The following is a 20,458-nucleotide window of genomic DNA, read 5'->3' on the forward strand; positions in this document are numbered from 1 at the left end:
GTGAGCTTCATGTGGGACAGGGACTGTGTCCAACCTGAATAACTTGTATCTACCCCGGTGCTTAGCCCATAATCAGCACTTAATAAGTACCATAGTTACCATTGTTATTATTAGGGAGGATTGGGGAGGGCTGCAGAGAAGGATCTGGAAACTCATCTAGAGTGATAGTACATTAGGAACAACTCTCTTGGCCGCAACCACTCTCAGCCCAAGGATTTGAAGATTCTGAGAGAAGGCCTTGTCAGGAATGAACTGGTTTAAAAATGCCCTCTTCCTCTCCCTCCCACAGACCATCAGCCAAAATAAACACCCAACAAACACTGGCCCGAATAGACAATGGGTTAGTTTTAAAAACCAGCAATAACTCTGATTGTTCCATCTCCCAACGGCCTTCTCCCTCTCCATAAACCCAGACAGACTGGTAGCCTGATCCAGGACCAGCATCAAACCACTGGCCGCCCAGGGATGGAGAAAAATTTGTCAGCCCCTCCCTTTCTGAATGGCACCAGAGAAGTCACCCAAACCCTCAAACCTCTGGCATTTTATCGGGGTAAAGTCTGACCTCCCCACAGCTCCACAGACAATGTGTCCTCATAGGGGCCCATGCACATTCTTTAAATTCATTTTTTTAATACAATTTGTTAAGTGCTTATTATGTGCCAAGCACTGAGGTAGAAGCAGCATGGCGTAGTGGATAGAGCACAGTCCTGGGAGTCAGAAGGTTGTGGGTTCCAATCCTGGCTCTGCCACTTGTCTGCTGTGTGACCTTGGGCAAATCACTTCACTTCTCTGTGCCTAAGTTTCCTCATCTGTAAAATGGGGATTAAGACTGTGAGCCTCATGTGGAACAGGGACTGTGTCCAACCCGATTAGCTTGTATCCACCCCAGCACTTAGTACATTGCCTGGCACACAGTAAGAGCTTAAAAATACCAGAATTATTATTATTATTATTATTATTATTATTATTATAACCGTTCATCAGGTTGGACACAATCCCTGTCCCATATGCAGCTCACAGTTTAAGTAGGAGGGAGTAGGATTGAATCTCTATTTTACATATGAGGTAACTGAAGCAGAAATAAGTTAAATGATTTACCCAAGATCACATAGCAGACACGTGGAAGAGCTGGGATTAAAACTCAGGTCCTCCTGACCCCAGGACCGTGCTGTATCCACTAGACAACACTGCTAAAATCCATCCTCTCCTCTCCTTCCAAAACTGTTACCATGCTGATCCAAGCACTTATCCTATCCTGCCTTGACTGCTGCAACAGTCTCTCTCCACTCCAGCCATACTTCACTCTGCTGCACAAATCATTTATCAACAAAAATTTTCAGTCCATGTCTCCCCACTCCCCAAGAACCTCCAATAGCTGCCCATTACTATTGGCTTTAAAGGATTCAATCAGCTTGCCCCATCCTACCTCACCTCGCTAATCTCCTACCGGAGCCCAGCCAGCACTCTCCGTTCCTCTAGGGTCAGCTTTCTCATTGTCACCCGATTTCATCTATCCCACATCCTCCTCCTAGCCTGGAACTCCCTCCTTCTCCTTATACATCAGACCACCACTCTTTCCACCTTCAAAGCATTACTAAGGTCACATCTCTTCCAAGAGGCCTTCCATGATTAAGCCCTCTTTTCCCCAGTTTACTCTTCCCTTCACTATCCTCTATGCACTTCAATCTGTGACCTTTGGACATTTGATACTTGCCCCACCCCCAACCTTACAGAACTTATATACATATCTTTAAATTATGTATTATAAATTACTTATTTATTCATATTAATGTCTCTCTCCCCTTCTATACTGTAAGCTCATTATGGGCAGGGAACGTGTCTGTTAATTCTGTTTTATTGTATTCTCTCAAGCTCTTAGTACAGTGCTCTGCACATAGCAAGCGCTCAATAAATATGACTGATTGTTTCTCACTAGGCCACGCTGCTTCTCAAAAGGGGATTCTGGGCCCAGATCAGGAAGATGTTGAGTGGGGTATGGTGGGGAGAGGAGGAGGAACTGAGTCAGGTGAGAAGCCTGGAAGCAGCAGTTAGGCCTCTGAATCTTTGCGGCCCAGAAGGGTTACAGGTTGAAGCTGCCTGGGATGGTTTGGACACCGTGTGGGTTCTGGAATTAAGGGAGTGAGCTGGGCGACAGAGATGACTGAAGTTTGTGAGGCTGAGCTGTGGGCACTGGGAAAGCTGGCTGGGGAGCCCAGAGGTGGGTGAACAGAAGAGGAGAAAGTGGGGATGGAGGGGGTGGCTTAAAAGTCACTTAAGGAGACAGGAGTGAAAGAAAGGGGCATACATGCTGCAAGCTTATAGAACACAAAAGTTTCTAGGGGTGATTTGTGGGAGGAAATGACTCAGAAGCTCAGACAATGGAGTGGGCAGCCTTGGGCTGCATCCTAGGGGCAGCATGGGTTTCACCTTATCCCCTCTCACCAACACAGAGGTGTCCTGTGTGAGGGGGTTGGGTTGGGATGATGGGGAGGGACAGCAGGTGCAAGCTAATAGACAGGAAATTACTGGGAAACCAAGGAGCCAGGGACCCATCAGGAGATATGGGGAGAAGATGGAGGGGATGAAGGGAGGACAAAGGCCAAACTGCAACATTTAAAATTCCTCAATGTTGGGAAAACAGGGATTGGGGAACCATGAAAGCAGGAAGTGCAGTGCAGTCTAGACAGGAAGTGATTAAGGCCTGAATAAAGAATTTCACCCAAGGTCGGGTCAGGGAAAGGGACCAGGCTGGCCATGGTTCACAGAGAAGAACAGAGGCTGGAAAAATGGAAACAAGTGCAGAACAGCCCTAATCTCACATCTATCCTGCCAGCCCCTCTTGGAGTCCCACCCTGCAGACTTCAGCAGAGGTGCAAGAGGGCAGCTGGGTACACAGCAAATTTTGGCTCAGCGGCCCCGTTCTCCACTCAGAGAGTCCAAGGGGTGGATCTTGCCAAAGCCACATCTCAAGATAAATGGCACCCCAGCCTCCCTGTGCTAGGCGACCCCACCAAAACCCTGCATGCCTAAGTGGCTGGGTAAAAGAGGCCATCGGATGTGGTAAAAGTTGTCCTCTCGCAAACGGAAAGCACCCCATTTTGCCCCAAAGCAGGGAAGAGAGCATGGTACTCTCCCAAACGCTTAGTTGTCTGCCTCCCCCTTCTAGACTGTGAGCTCGTTGTTGGTTGCTGACTTGTACTTCCCAAGCGCTTACTACAGTGCTCTGCACACAGTAAGCGCTCAATAAATACGATTGAATGGATGAATGAATGATCTGGTTTCTAATCCCAGCTCTGTAACCTTTGGCAAGTCACTTCTTAGTGCCTCAGTTTCCTCATCTGCAAAATGAGGATTCAATATCTGTTCTCTCTCCCACTTAGATCACAAGCCCCATGAGAGACAGGGACTAATTATCTTGTGCCTCCACCGGTGCTGAATACAATGCTTGGCACATAGTAAGTGCTTAATAAATATCACAATTATTATTAGTAGTAGTAGTAGTCATAATAGTAGTAGTAGTAGTAGTAAGTACTCGATAAAAACCGTTGATTAACAGAGAAGAAAAGTCCTTAAAGGGTGGCAGCACAGGTACAAACAGGAAATCATGCAAGCCAAAAAGGAGTTTGAAGAGCCCTTAGCCAATGCTAATGACAAAAGCTTCTTCAAACAGGAAACTAGTGGGACCGCTCGATGACCAAGAAATAAAAAAGTGAGCTCCAAAATGAGAAGGAGTTGGCTGAGAGGCACATCGAATTCTTCTGTTTGGTCTTTACAGAGGAAGATGTTGGAGAATCCCACACTATTTTTTCTTCAGAACACAAGGGTTGGATGGGTGTTCTGAAGAAACCTAGAGAGGAAGGCCTCCTGGAGAAAGTACGTATCTATCGTTATTAAGAGCTCCTTTATCAGAAGACTGGAAGGTAGCCAAAGCAACTCCCAGCTAGGAAAGGGAATCACCAGATGTGATCCTGGGAATTTTAGACTGGTAGTCCTCACTTCCAAACCTAGAACTGATATTTAAACATAGAACCAGCGCACACTTGGAAAAAAAGACAACACAATTTTTCGAAGGGGAAATTATGTAATAATAATAATGTATTTACTGAACACTTACTACCAAGCACTCTGTTAACCACTGGTAGAAACAAAATAATCAGATGGGCACAGGCCCTGTTCCAGGTGGGGCTAACAGTCTAAAAGGAAGAACAGGTATTTTTTAACCTTGTTTTATAGATGAATCAACTGAGACCCAGAGAACTCAAGTGACCTGCCCAAGATCACACAGCAGGTTAGTGGCAGAGCCAGGAGTAGGACCCAAGTCTCCTGACTCCAAATCCTGGGCTCTTTCCATAAGACCACACCGCCTCCCCAATTAATCTTCTAGAGATCTTTTAAGGGTTCAACCAGCATGTCAAGAGGGGAACCACTGGACCTATTAGACTACAATTCACACAAAGTTTCTGACAAGATGTCACCCCAAACTGAACAATCATGGGATTGAAAGGGTGCTCTGTCAGAAAGAGAAAATTGGCTGAAAGATGAAAAATCTGGTGGAAGGAAGAAGCGGTCACTTTCCGGCTTGGAGAAGTGTAAATTATGGGGTCCCGCAGGTTCCTGTGCAAGGGTGATAATGTTTATAATAATCGTCATAAAGGATTTCCAGGTTGGCAGATGACACTAAGCTCCTCTGGGTGGCAAATGGCACACAATTGAGGCTAAAAGCCAGGAAGATCTCTGAGAGCTGAGGGAGTGGGCAGAAAAACAGTGATAACATATCCATATACGAAAGTGCAAGATAAGTCAAGTTGGGAGGAAAAAAAAATCATAACTTCCTAATGATAGACACAGAGCTTGCAGTCAACACTCAGGAAAGATCCTGGAGTCATTGTCGACCATTCTTTCATAACAGTAGTCCAATCAATCAGTGACATTTATTGAGCACTTACTCTGCACAGAGCATTATAGTAAGTGCTTGGGAGAGCACAATAGAGTTGCTAGACATCCCTGCCCTCAGGGAGCTTACAGTTTTGTGTGTGTGTGTGTAAGAGACAGAGAGAGAAAGGTAGAGAGACAGTGCGCATGCACATGTATGCCACACAAAAAAACTTTAAACGCAAGGCAGGGTTTGATCACAATACAAAACCATAGCAGGTTCACATCTGGAATATGATGTGCAATTTTGTCTCCATTCATTCTATTGTATTTATTGAGCTGTTACTGTGTGCAGAACACTGTACTAAGCGCTTGGAAAGCAACAGATTCATTCATTCAATCGTATTTATTGAGCGCTTACTGTGTGCAGAGCACTGTACTAAGCACTTGGGAAGTACAAGTTGGCAACATATAGAGACGGTCTATATGTCAGAGACACTTCCTACCCAACAACGGCCTCACAGTCTAGAAGGGGGAGACAGACAACAAAACAAAATAAAGCAATCTATAAGCGCTCAGTAAACACGATTGATTAATTGATTAACTTGTATTTATCCCAGAGCTTAGTACAGTGCCTGGCCCATAGTAAGTACTTAACGAATACCATTAGGAAAAAGTTTGGCACGGCCAAACTTTGTGTTTGCTTCTTCGGTCAGCGTTAGATCATCTCCTTCTGCCCCAAATCGGACCCTTTGTGTCCTAAAATCTCAGGAAATGGGAAGGCCAAAAAAAGTTACACGGCCAGAGCCGATTACTTCTTACTTTGTTCAATAGAAGATATTTACCAAACTAAACCATGGAACTTGGGTTACCCATCTCACAAGGATATCCGTGCCTCAACACCTGAAGAAATGAAGAAATGAAGAAATGAACCTGATGGATCTTAGTGAGGGGAGGTCAGGACAGATGGACAGTTCCATGGCAGGGACTGTGTCCAACTAGATGATATTGTATCTACCCCAGAGTTTAGTACAGTGCTTGGTACAGAAATATTTAATAAATGTTATTACTATTGGAGAAGTAGTGTGGCTTAGTGGAAAGAGAACAGGCTTGGGAGTCAAAGGTCGTGGGTTCTAATCCTATTCCATCATTTATCAGCGGTGTGACTTTGGGCAAATCACTTAACTTCTCTGTGCCTCTATAAAATGGGGATTAAGACTGTGAGCCCTACGTGGGACAACTTGATTACCTTGTACCTACCCCAGCACTTAGAAAAGTGCTTGGCACATAGTAAGCACTTAAAAAATACCTTTATTATTATTATTATTATTAAATGCTAATCAGATCCTGGCAGAGCCCCCAGTAATGGGTCACCAAGGCAGACAAGTCACTCAGGCCTCAACTGGTACTGCTAATCACTCACAGTGTGCCTGGCTCTGTGTGTAGCTCTGCCCAGAGAATGAGTAAAAAGTAGCCTTCCCTGCAGATTGTAAGCTTCTTGTGGGCAGGGATCATATCTACTAGCTCTACTCTCCCAAGCACTTAGGACAGTGCTCTACAACGTAGTAGGTGTTCAATAAATACTCCTGATTGTCGTCTTCACCCTGCAGAACTGGGCCTTCACATTATGCATTGGCTTTTTTGTGTACTTTTTCTTTATTTTTTATGTCATTTTTTAAGCGCTTACTATGTGCCAGGCACTGTACCAAGCACTGGGGTGGATACAAGATAAGCAGGTTAGACACAGTTCCTGTCTCAAATAGGGCTCACAGTCTTAATCCCCATTTTACAGATGCGGTAACTGAGACAAAGAAAAGTTAACTGGCTTGCCCAAGGTCACACAGCAGACACATGGCCGAGCTGGCATTAGAACCCAGGTCCTCTGACTCTGTTTGCAATCAATCAATGAATGTTTTTTATTGAGGGCTTACTGTGTGCAGAGCACTGAACTAAGCACTTGGGAAAGTACTCTAAGGACTTGGAAGACACGATCCCTGGCCACAAGGAGTTTATAAGTCATTATATAAGTAATTACAGGACATTAAAATCTATTATGGATAGGAGAAATAGAGGAGTATTAGCCCGCACACTCCGCTCCTCGAGAAATAGCGGAGTATTAGCCCGCACACTCCGCTCCACTGCCTTCTCACTATACCTCATTCTCTCCTGTCCCACCATCGACCCCTGGCCCATGTCTACCTCTGGCCTGGAATGCCCTCCCTCCTCACATACGCCAAACTAGCTCTCTTCCCCTCTTCAAAGCCCTACTGAGGCTCACCTCTTCCAAGAGGCCTTCCCAGACTGAGCCCCCCACCATTTCCTGTGCTTCTCCTCCCCTCCCCATTGCCCCTACTCCCTCTCTCTGCTCTACCCCCTTCCCCTCCCATAGCACTTATGTATATTTGTACATATTTATTACTCTACTTATTTTATTAATGATGTGTCTATATCTATAATTCTATTTATCTATTTTGGTGGTATTGACACATCTGCTTGTTTTGTTTTGTTGTCTGTCTCCCCCTCTAGACTTTGAGCCTGTTGTTGGGTAGGGATTGTCTCTATCTGTTGCTGAATTGTGCTTTCCAAGCGCTTAGTACAGTACTTTGCACACAGTAAGCACTCAATAAAAATGACTGAATGAATGATAAGTGCTGTGGGTCTGGGGAGAGTTATGAAAATGCTTAAGGGGAATGGGCACGGGAGCCAATAAGAATTAGTCAATCAATCATATTTGAGTGCTTACTATGTGCAGAGCACTTTACTAAGTGCTTGGGAGAGTACAATATAACAATACACAGACACATTCCCTACCCACAACAAGTCTAGATGGTTGCTCCACTCTTCCAGTACCAACTAATCAATCAGTGGTCTTCACTGAAAGCTGACCATGAGCAGAGCACTGCACTAAATGCCTGGGTAAGTGCTTACCCAGTAAGTGCTCAATAAATACAATTGAATGAATGGGAGAGAACAATACATCAGAGTTGGCAGAAATGTTCCTTGCCCACAGTGAGCTAAGTAAGAAGCCTGAGATGGGTAGATCTAGATAACAAGGGCATGGCTGCTGAAAATATTGTTACCAGGCAGATGAGAGGGCAGAATTGAAGCTGATGAGGATAAACTGTTTTATCAGAGAGGTAATTCCTAAGAGAGAACAAACTACAGAGAAAACTGCATTTTCTAACAGGATTTTCCTCTTCTGAATCTGGTCTGGTTTCAAAAAGACTCTGCTCTCTTGATCCCCTTCTTCAAAACTGGATTCCCTCTCTTCTTACAAAGTTGGAGGTGACATTAATCTCTCGCCTGAGAATGTTCATTCTCTGGAAGTGGCAACTGACACTCGGAGGCAGCCAGGATATCCCATAGCTGTTCCTCCAAGGTGGATGAGGCTTACAGTGCTGCAATGTTAGCAATCAAAACAAGAGGACCTGCCCACAGTACAATCCCTCTAACAGGCACAGAGCATTTGTCAATGTCATAATCCTCTGGATTGCCACAGAGGCAAATAACAATCGCCCTTATCTTAGGTTTGGAGGTACTATATGTCTACCAACTCTGTAGTACTGTACTCTCCCAAGTTCTTAGTATAGTGCTCTGCACACAATAAACACTCAGTAAACATCACTGATTGATCGATTGAGGGACTGCTACACGGAGAGGTTAAGTGAGTTGCCTATGGCTGGCTGACTGCCAGAAAAACAGGACTACAATCCAAATCTCTGACCTCCCGTCTACTGCTCAATCATAAACGATGCTGCCTCCTGTGCAGCAGTCACTCAATCAATTGGTATTAATTGAGAACATACTGTGGCAGAGCAGCACACCAGAGTTACCTCACAGATGCCACCTGCCACCCCCACCCCGAAACATCCCTTTAATACACAAATACCTTTTCACAATGTTCAGTGGATTGAATGAATCTTCTTCTCTAGGTAGAGAACTTAGGGTTATAGTGGGTGTCTTCTGCCTAGGTATCATGGGCATGCCCTGAACATACCCCTGCAACACATAGAAACTATCCAAGCTAACACAATTGACCCCTAGAGAGATGGAGCCTGGTCCCGTAGGCCTTTGCAATCCAAGCCTAATGAGCATGGTCACTCTCAGTTACTTGTGGTAACAGGGATAGAGAGCGAGCAGATATTTGAAATCCACAGATAATACAAAGCCCTCATTTTCATCATTATGCTCGGTGGGATTCTTGCTTGGGTCTTCCGTTTCAGAGAGGGAAACCATTATCCAAACTCTACTGACAGTTGTCCCTGACTCAGAAATGATGACAGGATTCCAACCATAAGTGAACACATGCCTTTGAGAAAGGTGGTATTGAACACTTGAGTACTTGGTCCACAGAAGTACAGTCGGACACCTTTCCTGGTCCCTAGTTATTTGGGTAAGCATTGCTCAAACACCAATGTTTAAGAGGGGAAAAGGGGTATCCTACCACCAGTAGAACACATGCTTGAGTTGTTTTTGCAGTAGTGGTGATGGTTTGCGCTGAGCCATCCACACTGTCAGGTTCGGTCCCTCTGTGCCCAGTGGCATGCACTGTACACTGGCTGATGAGGATACTAGGGGCAGCCCCATGCCACAGAACAGAATATCTTGGAGACATCAACAGCAGCAGACCTCATTGAGTTCTCACCCATTTGGTAAAGCCATTATTGAACACATTACTCGGGTGGCCTTAATAAGGGTTGGGAGGGTCTTTTTTAAATGAAAAATTTAAAAAAATCCCAAAGAAAAACACTAGCCACCAAAAAAAACAAACAAACCCCACAGTTGTCCCTTGCACAACTAGATAGGGTGAAGCGGGAAGCCAGGAGGGCATTTTTGGGGATGGTGATCATTTCGGGAGTCTACATATCCTCCCCAGACTTCTACCTCTGGGCCAATTTTTTTTTATGGTATTTAATAATGATGGTATTTGTTAAGCACTTACTAAGTGCAAAGCACTGTTCTAAGCGCTGGTATTTAAGTGCTTACTAAGTGTCAGGCACTGGGGTTCATCTGGGTGGACACAGTCCATGTCCCATGTGGGGTTCATAGTCTTAATCCCTATTTTACAAATGAGGTAACTGAGGCACAGAGTTATCAACTGGCTTGCCCAAGGTCACACAGCAGGCAAGTAGCAAAGCCAGCATTAGAATCCAGGTCTGATTTGAAAGTCTGAGGACAAAAATACCCCTATCAGTGACTACTTGTTCTGATGAGGGAAGACCTCTCCCAACCCAGGTGCTTCCATCGAGCCACCCTTCATCAGGCTGGCTGGTCAGTGTCCCCCAGGGTGAGGTGGTGTTTCCACGCCCAGCCAATCCAAACCGATTACAAGGAACACCATACTTTCTGGGTGGTGAGTTTTCATCACCCAGTGTCCCAGTCAGAAAGGGTACAATATCGAAGAGTCACTTGTCGATAAACAAGGAGCAGGATGGAAAAATTAAAAAACCCACACTGTGCCCCACACTGGCTAGGAAGCCTGGTTCCCAACTGTCTCTCTTTATTGCTGAATTGTACTTTCCAAGCACTTAGTACGGTGCTCTGCACACAGTAAGCGCTCAATAAATATGATTGAAAGAATAAATGAACGAATGAGAAGCGCTCTTTATTGGGGGATCAGCCCAGTAGCAAAAAAACACAAAGAAAGGCGGCTTTCTGCCCTCCTATCACAAACTGTCCACCACTGTGGACAGAGAAGCGGCTGAACTAGTGGATAGAGTAGAGGCCTGGGTTCTGAACCCAACTCCGCCACTTGTCCGCTGTGTGACCTTGAGCAAGTTGCTTCACTTCTCTGTGCCTTGGTTACCTCATCTGTAAAATGGGGATTAAGACTGTGAGCCCCATGTCGGGCAGTGATTGTGCCTGACATGATTTGCTTGTATCCACTCCAGTGCTTAGTACAGTGCCTGGTACATAGTAAGCCCTTAACAAATACCACAATTGTTATGATTATTATTATTGTAATCCCCACTCCTTATGCCGATCCACAGCTCCACTTTTCTTTATGGCCAAATCTCTTACTGGAGCTTGCCAATAAGGGTGGTCTGGAATGGGCTAAGGGCTCACCTTTCTGCTCTTCCGCTGGTGGGGGAGCCAGGAATCCAGGCAAGCAGGAAAAGGGGGCAGGGGGAGAAGACAAGGATCCTGCTTAACCACCAGGGGTGGGGGCCCACTCCCAGAAAAGCAGCAGTGCCTGGCTAACCAGCCAGAAGTCTTACCTTGCTAGTATTGCTTCGGCCCTCATACAGCACCAGTTCCTCTGACAGCAGCAGTGTCCGGGCAGGGTTACAGAGATCAAGAGGCTGAAAATGGAGCACAGGGGGAAAATCTGACAGACCGCTGGATGTCGTGGGAGGCACGGGCGGGGCGGGGGAGCCAGAGAAGAACCTCGCCTCAGCTCCCCTTGCTGCAAATTCTCTCCGCCCAGCAGCAGCTGTCTCCTGACCTGCCGGGGCCGGAAGGCACATCCCCCCCTCACTGCACACCTCCACTCCCCACAACTAAAAAAATCCCCCGAGCCCCAGGGAACTGTGCTGCTGTCTCAACTGCCTGTTTGTGCAGAGGGGCCTCTAAACACCCGTGGCTTTTCAGCAGGAAGTGCAACTGCTCCCTGCAGGCCCTCGCCAGCTTCTGGGCTGGAAGAGGCTGGTCCCCTCCACTCTGACTGTTTTACACAACCCACTCCCTATTTACCAACCTGTGAGACAGCCCCTTCTTCACTGGGCATCCCAGTGGCTTGCTCCCCGGCACCCTGATCCCTTGACCGCCTCGCTGGCCACCAGTCTTTCACTCCCCTGCCCTTGCCAGTGTTGTCCCATGCAGGGCTCCGACCTGCTTCAACCCTTCTGGGACTGAGGAGCTGTACTCAGTTCCAACGTGGCAGAGCCCCTCTGAGTCCTGCCTCGCTCTTCCCTCCACCCCACCTAGTTCCCAGACTTCTACAAAGTCCCTGGAGCTACTAGCAGCCTTGCTCCACCCACCCACTTCTCTTTCCTCCCAGCCAAGCCAGGTCATCCTCTCAAATGGAGCAGCTGAACACACCCAGTGAGTTCTCTCATCCTCTGGCCCTCTTGGCCCTCCCAGCCCCTGGGCCCAGACCCACCCAGGAAGGGGCTAACTCCCCCTCCCAGAAGCCTGCCTGCTTTCGGGGGGGTCATCGGTCCGGCCAGAAAAGAACGAAAGGCGACGTGCTCAGAGCCAGAACTGCAAATGCCACATGCGTAAATATGCTTTAGAGAAACAGAAATAACATTAGGTTTCCAAGGAACCAGAAATGACTTAGGCCAGCTCTGCTGGAGGACAAGGGCGGCTGCTCCACAGCTGAAAGAAGCTTAGACAAACTTCTGAACTTGGTGCAAGACACGTTTACTAACACTCAGCCTTGGAGGAGGCATGGAGTCGGGCCAAGCAAGAAACTCTGGCCTGGATGGGTTCTTATTTGGTCATCTCCTAAACACTACCATTGGGGTGGAGCCCGAAGCCCCGGGGTGGTGTGGCTGGGGAATTAGGAAGAGGAATGAGTCTTAAAATCCCAGTTAGGCTGCCTCCTTCCCCTTCAAAACCAAGTGCCAGGGAAGATCCCTCACATCTCCAATACAGATGCCAGGGCAAAGCAGGCCCTCACCACAGCCCCAGCCCCCACCCAGGGACTCATTCCCTCCTAGCTCCTACCACCAGTTGGCCTCTTCCCAGCCTCAGTTCCCAGGGTTGCAGGCAGAAAACATTCCAGGTCCTTTCACGTCACAGTTGGGAAGTGAAGCATGGCCCACGTGAAGGAACACGGGCCTGGGAGTCAGAGGACCTGGGTTCTAACCCCAGCTCTGCCACCTGTCAGTTATGCGACCTTGGGTGAGTCACTTAACTTCTCTGTGCCTCAGTTACCTCACCCATAAAATAAGAATTAAGACTTAGAGTCCCATGTGGGGCATGGACTGTGTCCAACCTGATTGAAAAAAAACAAACAAACCTGCTCCAGTGCTTAGTACAGTGCCTGGCACTTAGGAAGCATTTAAATACTATTTTTTAAAAAGTGACTGTTTTCCCTGCTCTGAGAAAGGCCAACAGCTCCAGCTCCCATTAGGGTTGTGGAAGTGAGGGGGTTCCCCAAGATCACGGGGCTATGACAGCCCCTTGCTTGTACCACACCCCCCTGCCCTTGGCTCTGTGTGGCATTCCAGGCCCAATAAGCCCTCTCCCAGGACAACCCTTGTCACTTTCCTGTCCCCTTTCCCCATCCTGGCAGACTCCATCCTGCTGCAGAGTTGGATTCTCAGTGGGGTCTCATTCTCTTCCAGATCAAACCGTGAGATTCTCACTGGCTGGAGCAAGACCCCCACACCTCCCCACTCTCCCCTCCCTTCACCTCCGTCTCTACTCACTCCACCTGCCAGAGCCCAGGATAAGCAAACACCTCCAAGGGCAGAAGGAGTCAAAGCTCATTATGGGGAGGGAACATATCAGCTAATTCTGTTGTACTGTACTCTCCCAAGCACTTAGTTCAGTGCTCTGCACATAGTAAGAACTAAATAAAATACCAATCGAGTGACTGAAAGCCAACATTCTGTAGTAGGCATTCCAAGTCCACTGTTTCTGTGTTGCTACCATCTGGGTTAGACTGAAACTCCTAGGCTCTGTTCAGCCCAGTCATGCCGTCACAGTGCATGAAAGTCTCCGCCGCTGCTCTCGCTCCCTCCCTCCAGGCTCATATCTCCTCCTGCCTTCAGGACATCTCCATCTGGATGTCTGCCCACCATCTAAAACTCAATATGTCCAAGACTGAGCTCCTTATCTTCCCTCCTAAACCCTGTCCTCTCCCGGATTTTCCCCTCACTGTAGACGGCACTACCATCCTTCCCGTCTCACAAGTCCGCAAACTTGGTGTCATCCCTGACTCTGCTCTCTCATTCATCCCACACATCCTGTCAATCACCAAACCCTGCCGGTCTCACCTCCACAACATTACCAAGATCCGCCCTTTCCTCTCCATCCAAACCGCTACCCTGCTGGTTCAATCTCTCATCCTATCCTGACTGGATTACTGCATCAGCCTCCTCTCTGATCTCCCATCCTCCTGTCTCTCCCCGCTTCGGACTATACTTCAAGCTGCTGCCTGGATTATCTTTGTACAGAAAAACTCTGAGCATGTCACTCCCCTCCTCAAAAATCTTCAGTGGTTGCCTGTCAACTTATGAATCCAGCAAAAACTCCTTACTCTTGGTTTCAAGGCTCTCCATCACCTCGCCCCCTCCTACCTCACCTCCCTTCTCTCCTACAGCCCAGCCCACACCCTCCACCCCTCTGCCACTAACCTCCTCACTGTGCCTCATTATTGCCTGTCCCGCCGTCAACCACTGGCCCACCTCCTTCCCCTGGCCTGGAATGCCCTCCCTCCACACATCCGCCAAACTAGCTCTCTTCAAAGTCCTACTGAAAGCTTACCTCCTCCAGGAGGCCTTCCCAGACTGAGCCTCCCCACCTTTTCCTCTCCTCCTCCTCCTCCCCATGGCCCCCTCATCTGCCCTACCTCCTTCCCCTCCCCACAGCACTTGTATATATTTGTAAAGATTTATTACTCTGTTTTACTTGTACATGTTTACTACTCTATTTTGTTAATGATGTGCATATAGCTATAATTCTATTTATTCTGATGGTTTTGACGCCTGTCTACATGTTTTGTTTTGTTGTCTGTCTCCCCCTTCTAGACTGTAAGCCCACTGTTGGGTAGGGACTGTCTCTATATGCTGCCGACTTATACTTCCCAAGCGCTTAGTACAGTGCTCTGCACACAGTAAGCGCTCAATAAATACAATTGAATGAATGACTGAAAGTGCTCTGTGACGATCAGATGGGGTCAGGGTATGTTGGGAAGGCATCAATCCTCCCCATCACCTCAAAGTTGCTATTCCAGCAGCCATCGCCAAGAACCGGCTTTTCCCCACTTCAGAAGGCAGTCAGGAAACAAGTCAAATGAGAGAGGAGGAGTGTGGGGAGGGAGAGAGGGAGAAGAGGCCTGCCCTCTTGCCCAGGAACGGACTCTCTGGTCTATTCTAATTCTCCTCAACTTCTCGGCTGCAGTCAACACTGTGAAACCCTCCCTTCCCCCTGGAAACACTATTTCACCTGAGTTTTATTGACATTGCTCTTTCCTGGCTTTCTTCCTTCAGCTCTGGCCAAGTCAGACCTCAGTCATGGGCTCTTCCTCCGCCTTCCACACCCTAACTGTGAATATCCCTCAAGGTTCTCTTATGGGTCCTCTTCTCTTATCACTGTCCACTCACTCTCTCACGGTGGTCACCCTCCTTCCATGGCTCCAACTACTGCCTCTACATTGATGATTCCCAAATCTACCTCTCCATCCCTGACCTCCCTCCTCCTCCTCTGTAATCTTATATTTCTTCCTGCCTCCAGTACATCTCTACCAGGATTTATATTAATGTCTGTCTCCTCATCCAGACTATAAGCTTGTTATGGGCAGGGAACTGTTTGCTAATACTCTTGTACTGTGCTTTCCTAAGCACTTAGTACAGTGCTCGGCACATAGTAAGCTCTCAATAAACACAACTGCTTGATTGATTGATATCCCACGGGCACTGAGGTGGGTGAGTTCATTCATTCATTCAATCATATTTATTGAGCACTTACTGTGTGCAGAGCACTGTACTAAGCACTTGGGAAGTACAAGTTGGCAACATACAGAGACGGTCCCTACCCAACAACAGGCTCACAGTCTAGAAGTGGGAGACAGACAACAAAACAAAACATGTGGTCAGGTGTCGTCATCAGAATAAATAGAAGTAAAGCTAGATGCACATCATTGACAAAATAGCATAGTAAATACGTACAAGTAGAATAGAGTAATAAATCTGTACAAATATATATACAGGTGCTGTGGGGAGGGGAAGGAGGAAAAAGGGGGCTCAGTCTAGACTTAGTGTCCAAAAGACTTACTGTGACCTTCTCTCCCAAATTCTCTCCTCATCTTAACATCCCCATCACATTTGACACCACCACCATCCTCCCCATCTCTGTATGCTCCCTCTAGACTCATTATGGGCAAGGAACAGGTCTACTGATTCTGTCCAATGGTACTCTCCCAAGTGCTCTGCACAGAATAAGCACTTAATATGACTGATTGGTCGAATGACTGAAACCCATAACCTTGGCATTGTCCTTGACCCCTCCTTCTCTCTCAACCCCTATATTCCATCTGTCCCCAAATACCTTCAGCTTTTCTTCCACCACACCTTGAAGATCTGTCTCTTCCTCTCGATCCAAATGGCCAACCTGCCAGTCCAGGCACAGGTCCTATCCTAGCTTGCTTACTGCATCAGCTTACTCTGGGAACAAGGACCTCTCTGATTGGAGCGTGGTCTCTGGAACACCTCCCTGGACCAGCATCACAATGTCAGGCCCCTGGCTTCCTGTCTCTGGATATGACCCTAGGCAATCCTCTTACCTTTCTTGGGCCTCAATTTTCTGGTCTATAAAATAAGGCCAAGAATCCTTCCTCCTCTCCAGGGGTGTGCAGAGACTTCAGGGGAGAATCATTCGGCTCAAGCCACGTGACTCCCCACTTACCTGCACGAAGACAGGGAAGACCAGGACTTTGGGGGCCAGGGTCACGTAGGTGCCGTAGCTGGAGTGGGGGGCATGCGGCCGCACAACAGTGCAGTTCTGATAGTTCCCGTAGTTCTTCATGGTCTGCACGGTCTTCATCAGCCGGGACTTCCTGCCCATCCCTGGGTGGGATTTCCCTTTGCTGGAGCTTCCTGTGTCTGAAAGAAAAGAAGTCGGCAGAATGGGCACCAAGGGGCTTAGAACACCCCTCAATGTGACACCATAAGGATGGACAGCATTAGGGTATCCCGCCACCCTCTGGGAGCCAAGACTACACTTGTCTTTACCCCTCATCTAACTGCCATGCTCTCCCTGTTTCAGGGAGCTCCACAGCCCAAAGGACATTGGAAAGCGCTGACTGAGGGAAGAAAGCAACTGGAGAATAGACGTCCTCACTGCAGATGGATAGCTCAGTTCCCACCAACTGCATCCGGCTCCTACTCTGACACCTCTGTCAGTCAATGGGGATGGGAGGTCATCCAGAGAATACTTCCTGTGAACCAATACCAGAGAGGGGAGGGACCTTTCTATTTCTGCCTCTTCTGAGTTGAAATAAGGGGACAATTTGTTGCTGTTCCAAACCTGGGGATCAAGGGGGAATTCTTCTCAAAGGTGACCTTCCCTCCCCGTCACCATCACCATGGAAGGCTTCCACGTTAATCAGTCCGGAAAGGCCAATTAACTTGGTTGAGAAGCAGCATGGCCTAGTGGAAAGTGCATGGGCCTCGGAGTCAGAGGCCTTGGTTTCAAATCTTGGTTCTGCCAATTGCTTGCTGTGTGACCTTGAGCAAGTCATGTCATTTCTCTGTGCCTCAGTTTCCTCATCTATAAAATGGGAATTAAATCCTTCTCCCTCCAACTTGGTCTGTGAGCTCCATGTGGGACAGAGACTGTGACCAACCTGATAAACTTGTATCTCCCCCGGTGCTTAGAACAGCGTTTGGCACATTGTAAGTGCTTAACAAATACCTCTTTTTTTAAAAAAAAAAAAAGGGAGAAGTCCCAGGAGAAAGAGGAGCAGGTCTGGAATGAAACCCCATTTGATTGAGATTAGAGCATTAGCCTGAGGTTTATTAGCCACCAGATTGGGTATTCCCCATAAAACCCCTCAGTCTCAGAAAATCACCCTCTCAGCATTCTCTTCTCTGGGATGAATGACTTCAATTTCAGCCCTGTCATAAGTCTTTTCACTTTTCACTGCAGTTTCTCTGCATCCATTATAAACTAGACCCTGTGCTCCTAGAGGTCACAGATAACCGTGCGAAGCAGCATGGCATAGTGGATAGAGCAAGGACCTGGGAGTTATAAGGTCATGGGTTCTAATCGGACTTTGCTGTGTGACCTTGGGGAAGTCACTTCACTTCTCTGGGACTCAGTTCCCTCATCTGTAAAATGGGGATTGAGACTGGGAGCACCCATATGGGACAGGGACTATGTCCAACCTGATTAGCTTATATCCACCCCAAAGCTTAGTATAGTGCCTGGCACATAGTAAGCACTTAACAAATACCATTATCATTATTATTATTATCATAACTAGTATTTGGTTCGTGAAAGATTTCCATAGCAATAGTAGTTGCATAACAGGTCTTAAAGACACCCAGGAATAAATGGTCATCCCCGATCTTGTATCGCACCCAAGTGAAAACCAAGAGCTTCCGCTCAGCAATGCTAATAGTATTCATTAAGTGATTATGTGCCTGTAATCATAATAATAATAATGACATTTATTAAGCACTTACGATGTGCAAAGCACTGTTCTAAGCGCTGGGGAGGTTACAAGGTGATCAGGTTGTCCCAAGGGAGGGCTCACAGTCTTAATCCCCATTTTACAGATGAGGTAACTGAGGCCCAGAGAAGTTAAGTGAGTTGCCCAAAGTCACACAGCTGACAACTGGTGGAGCTGGGATTTGAACCCATCACCTCTGACTCTAAAGTCCGGGCTCTTTCCACTGAGCCATGCTGCTTCTCAGTGTGCCCAGCACTGTACTAAGCCCTGGGAAAGAAATACATGGATGATATAATGGACCTGGTCCCTGGTCCCCAAAGGGATCACAATCTAAAAATAAGGAGGGAAGGAGGTTGGTGACAGATATGAAAGGAAAGACAAACAAAAATATGATTGTCTCCTACTATTACTGTGTGCTCCCAGGCACCTTGCACAGCACTCTGAACACAGTAGTCATCCAGAAGAATGTTTTGCACTCACACTGTGTCCAGTAGAGTGCCCTGCACCCAGCCCAGCCAGTGCTCCATTCTCAGCAGGCACTCGGCCCAGTGCTCTGTCCACTGTAGGCACTCAGCCCAACCCAGCCAGCGCTCCATCCGTGGCAGAAACCCAGACTGGTGCTCCATCCGCAGTAAGCACCACATGAACTCTGATGCTGGTACTTTCTAATTTCAAGATCACGTCAAACACGACCTCCAGGGAGCAACCCAGGTTAGTAAAAATAATGGCAAAAGTCAAGACCAGTATGTGAGCAGGTCATCAGGGAGATGCAGCAGTGGAAGGGGAAGAGCAGGGAAGGCTACACACAGCTGTGGTGTCTCCTGCTCCTGCTTCCGTGCCCCGAGCAGAGTCACCCGCTCTCAAGGTCCTTGTGGTGGAAGAAACCGGAATCAGAGGGAGAAGGGAGGATAAAATTGTCCCACCCCTGCTGCCGCTTCCCCACTGTGGCCAGTGGCCTTGTGACCGGCACAGGTCCTGCCGTTACCACCACCACCACCGCTGCCGCTGTCAGAGTCTGCTCCCTAGGAGAGCAGGGATGCAGCGGTGACCCCCGGAGCCAGAGACTACAGTAGAGGTGGCTGCAGCAGCTAACCCTCCTGAAGAGAGATCAGGGTTGGAGGGAGGGAGGTGGAGGCTGAGCCAGAGACCCAGCACTGGGAAATGGGAGGGTTTCACGGTAGGCCTCACAGATCGACCCTTCCCAGCATCCCAGCCACCCAACAAGGGAAATGGGGGAAAGAGCCAGAGCCAGCCTGCAGGAGACTATGAAGTGTTTCCAAAGGGGAGGATTGGACAGAACTTGGGTGGCGGGTCCCTGATTGCCCCCCTCCAGCGTCCACCCTGCAGACCCTTTAGCACCAATGTCAGAGAATCTGCTCCCCAAGAGGCACTATTTAGCCAGGAGGAAGAGTGCAGGGGGTGAAAAAAGTTTCCCTGGGATTTCACGGCAAAGGCGCCCTGGAAGTATAATCAATCAATCAATCGTATTTATTGAGCACTTACTGTGTGCAGAGCACTGTACTAAGCGCTTGGGAAGTACAAGTCAGCAACACATAGAGACAGTCCCTACCCAACAGCGGGCTCACAGTCTAGAAAGTATAATGATGATAACGACGTCAAAGACCCCTCTCAATTTCTCCAGACATGGAATTCTTCCCAAACAATAATTGTGGTTGTTGTTAAGTGCTTTCTATGTGCCAAGCACTGTACTAAGCATGAGATAGTTATAAGATAATCAGGTCCCATAAGGGGCTCAAAGTCTAAATAGGAGGGAGAACAGGTAGTGAATCCCCACTCTTGCAGAGGATTAATTAGTTCATTCAATCATATTTACTGTGTGCTTACTGTGTGCCAAGCACTGTACTAAGCGCTTGAGGGGACTGGGGCTCAGAGAAGTGAAGTAACTTGACCAAGGTCACACAGCAGACAAGTGGCAGAGCTGGGATTAGAACCCAGGTCCTCTGACTCTCAGGACAGGGAGGAGGAGGAGGAGGAAGAGGAGGAGGAGGACGGAGGAGGAAGAGGAGGAGGAGGACGGAGGAGGGGGAGGAGGAGGAAGAGGAGGAGGAGGAGGAGGGTGGTGGTGTGTGTCTGTATAAGACAGAGAGAGAGAAGGGGAGAGAAAGTGTGTGTGTGTATGTGTGTGCACAGCTCCCAGGGTGGGTGTATGCCTATCAACCACCCTTTCCTTATATTGGACCAAGTTAGAAGTGCATGTGAACACATGTGTACACACTGTGC

At 47.8% G+C, this 20,458-nt stretch overlaps 1 protein-coding gene across 2 annotated transcripts in view; it reads right to left on the reverse strand.

Moving 5' to 3' along the window:
• The window catches only part of RGS3 (regulator of G protein signaling 3), a 159,916-nt gene that overhangs the window by 91,419 nt on the left and 48,039 nt on the right, over positions 1-20,458 (reverse strand). For both annotated transcript variants that reach the window (XM_038745097.1, XM_038745092.1), the window contains 2 exons: positions 16,450-16,646; positions 11,091-11,174 (listed from right to left, as the gene is read on the reverse strand). In XM_038745097.1, coding sequence (XP_038601025.1) covers positions 11,091-11,174; positions 16,450-16,646 — 281 coding nt within the window. The remainder of the gene's footprint in view (positions 1-11,090; positions 11,175-16,449; positions 16,647-20,458) is intronic.

The sequence above is a fragment of the Tachyglossus aculeatus genome, chromosome 4 (assembly GCF_015852505.1).
Source record: "Tachyglossus aculeatus isolate mTacAcu1 chromosome 4, mTacAcu1.pri, whole genome shotgun sequence".
NCBI classification, from domain to species: domain Eukaryota; kingdom Metazoa; phylum Chordata; class Mammalia; order Monotremata; family Tachyglossidae; genus Tachyglossus; species Tachyglossus aculeatus.